The sequence below is a fragment of the Nicotiana attenuata genome, unplaced genomic scaffold, assembly GCF_001879085.1.
Source record: "Nicotiana attenuata strain UT unplaced genomic scaffold, NIATTr2, whole genome shotgun sequence".
NCBI lineage: Eukaryota > Viridiplantae > Streptophyta > Magnoliopsida > Solanales > Solanaceae > Nicotiana > Nicotiana attenuata.
This window is the reverse complement of record NW_017672590.1, coordinates 79,214-82,262: the sequence shown is the minus strand read 5'-3', so window position 1 is coordinate 82,262 and position 3,049 is coordinate 79,214. Positions and strand designations below refer to the sequence as shown.

General features: G+C 40.2%; 1 protein-coding gene across 1 annotated transcript; it reads left to right on the top strand.

Moving 5' to 3' along the window:
- The first annotated feature begins 591 nt into the window (after positions 1-591).
- Positions 592-1,055, top strand: LOC109213772 (14.7 kDa ribonuclease H-like protein). The gene is made up of 2 exons (XM_019377600.1): positions 592-924; positions 1,002-1,055. Exons 1-2 carry the CDS (start codon positions 592-594, stop codon positions 1,053-1,055), a joined length of 387 nt encoding a protein of 128 aa, XP_019233145.1.
- Positions 1,056-3,049: the final 1,994 nt, after the last annotated feature.

Below are 3,049 nucleotides of genomic sequence, written 5' to 3'. Positions count from 1 at the left end.
GTTCAGTGTTAGCAGTGCTTGGCAAATATTAAGGCATAAGGCTGATCCTAATCAAGAATTCAAGTTAATGTGGATTAAAGGCTTACCATTCAAGATATCCTTCTTATTGTGGAGATTGTGGAGGATGAAAATAGCCATTGATGACATGTGGAGGAGGCAAGGGCAAATGGTGATGTCTAGGTGTTGGTGTTGTCAGCAGCCCCAAGAGGAATCTATTGAGCATATATTTATCACAAGTCCTACCGCCTCTAAAGTATGGAACTTGTTCATGGGGGCTGCTGGAATTACTGTGCCATTGATTCAATTGAAGCATGTTATAAGTCATTGATGGTATGCTCAATGTTGTCCAAAGCTAAAGCCATTATTTCAAGCAGTACCAGCTATCATCACTTGGGAACTTTGGGAGAGAAGAAATGCAGGTAAACATGGGGGTTCAGTGTCCACAAATAAGGTGATTCATGATATCAATAGGGCATTGCATCAACTGGAAAGGGCGAGGTATGCTTGGATTCCTAATATTCCATTGTTATGGCCAGACGTAATTCGATATTTTGAAGGATATAAACCTATATTGATCACTACAAGAGTAACATGGCAGTTTTTTTTCCTGGTTGGTACAAATGCAATACTGATGGAGCCTCAAAAGGAAATCCTTGTCCTAGCTCATTAGGCTTTTGTGTGAGGAATGATGAGGGTGATGCGGTGTATGCAAAGGCAGTATACCTGGGGGTGACAACTAATGTGGTGGTTGAATCTAAGGCTATTCTTCAAGGTTTGGAATACTGTGTGGAGCATGATCTTCACCCTCTCATATTGGAGACTGATTCATTAGTGATGAAGAAAGTGATAGAAGGGGAATTGGATCCTCCTTGGCTAATTGCAAATGATGTGAAGAAAATTATAGAGATGAAGGAAAACTTCCAAGTGATCTTTCAACATGTGCACAGAGAAGGAAACTCAGTGGCGGATTTTATTGCTAACATTGTTTTTTTCTTTTGTAGGTACATCTGAGTTTCACTCATTCTCTGGAGTGCCTAGTGCAGGGAGGAGGTTGATTAATTTAGACAAGTTTCAAACTCCTAACCTTAGGGTTAGAATAGCAAAGAGAAGAGCCCCAGACTGATGGCTTCACAGGATTGGAATCTGCACACACATGCATGTTTCTTTTATGTCTCATTCTGTATGATATTAAGGCACTTTCCAGTGGTATTAGCATGGTCACATGCTCATTCTGGGGGTGCTTTGATAATATCCAGGACCAATGTGATAAGGAGGTATTGGATGGTGCAATTTATTCTACTTCTGATATGTTCAAATATTAAGGAAAAGGTTGAATCTGTTATGTGGAATTTCTAGAGATTGTTGAATCATTTCTCAGTGGTATTAGCATGTATTCATGCTCAATCTGAGGATGGTTTAGCAATTTTTAGAATGATTTCTACATTAAAGGTTCGGGAAGAGAAGGATCTAAGCTTACAAGGACATAAAATCACCTAGCTCCACAGGCCTGGCAGCGCCAGGATAAAGCCTAATGATACCCTGGCGTTACCCTGGCGTCGCTAGCTTAAAGCTAGCCTTGGCCTGGATTTTTCCTTGCAAAGCCTGCTTAAAGTCAGCCACAGCCTGGCTTTTCCCTTGCAAAGCCTGCCTAAAGCCAGCCCCAGCCTGGCTTTTGCCTTGCAAAGCCTGCCTAAAGCCAGCCCCAGCCTGGCTTTTGCCTTGGAAAGACTGCCTACATCCAGCTTCAAGACTGGTGTAGCCTGGCTCTTTTACATGATAATATTGATGATCAACTACATAATTTATACTTGGATAGAGTCAGTACACTGACTATGGAGATCGTATTGTAGCATTACTAATGATTGGAAGACTATGTTGGCTTCAATTCTGTGGTGGAGATTTTTGGAATTCATTTTAGCCTATGGACTTGATACCCTGGCGCCTGGTGAGAGCTTGATAGGTGCTGCTTGGTATTTGCCACTGGAAATTGGATTCACATACACTGACAGGAGAAGGAAGCATTCAGCGGACAATGTTGTAATAGCTAGTTCATTAGACTTTAGCTTTTCTATCTTTTTAGTAGCTAGTAGCTTCATGAAACTTCTATTTTGGTTTGGACATCTTGTAAGTTTTGAACCCATTTTGGGATTTTATTTATATATAAGACACTAGGCAGCCTGCCTAGTGGTATGTTTGCTAAAAACAAAAATAAGCCCCAAAGCCTACTTATCAAAATGCGGTCGGGTTATGAAAATAGGAAAATGAAGCCTCTGAAATCGCGTCTACGGTTGCAAAATGGACCGCATAACGAGTATGTGGGTCGCAAAATGGATCGTAAAATTGGTGCCCAGAACTGTGCTTCACTGGACAGGTCTGCGACCATTTTGCAGCCGCATAACCACTTCTGCCATCGCAGAATGGCCGCAGAATTACATTATGCCAGCATTTGGTAATTTGATCATAACGTTTTGTAGGAGTGTCCAAATGACGACCGGTTTGAAGAGTTAGAATCTAGACCCAAAGATATTTCATTTGATAGGTTTTTCATCACATAACACCTTATATATATGTAGAAATTCTCGTCCAAAGTTTGGACTTGTGCATCTCATTTGGAATTTTAGCCTATTATGTAATTTTCCAATTCGACATAGACTTAGGCTTCTACTTAGACCCCACATTACTTACTATATGACTTATACACTTAATTACCATATCCAATTGATATCCATCATATTAGTAATTCCTCATATGCACACAAAATAAAATAATTAGCCTACCTTGGCACAACGAAATCTTTAAATTACTTAGCAAAATTTTTTGGGGTCTTACATTCTCCCTCACTTAGGATCATTCGTCCTCGAATGAGAAGTAGAGTCCGCCCCAAACACTTAACATAATATATCCTTTTCCTTACATACCTCAATTCCCTAAATTTGACTAACTCCCAAATTTTTCAGAAATTTTGGCAGAGCCTCTTTGTAATTGGGCCAATCCACCTGCCATAGAATCACCAAAACCATTTTAACAACATATCGACAACTCGAAAAAG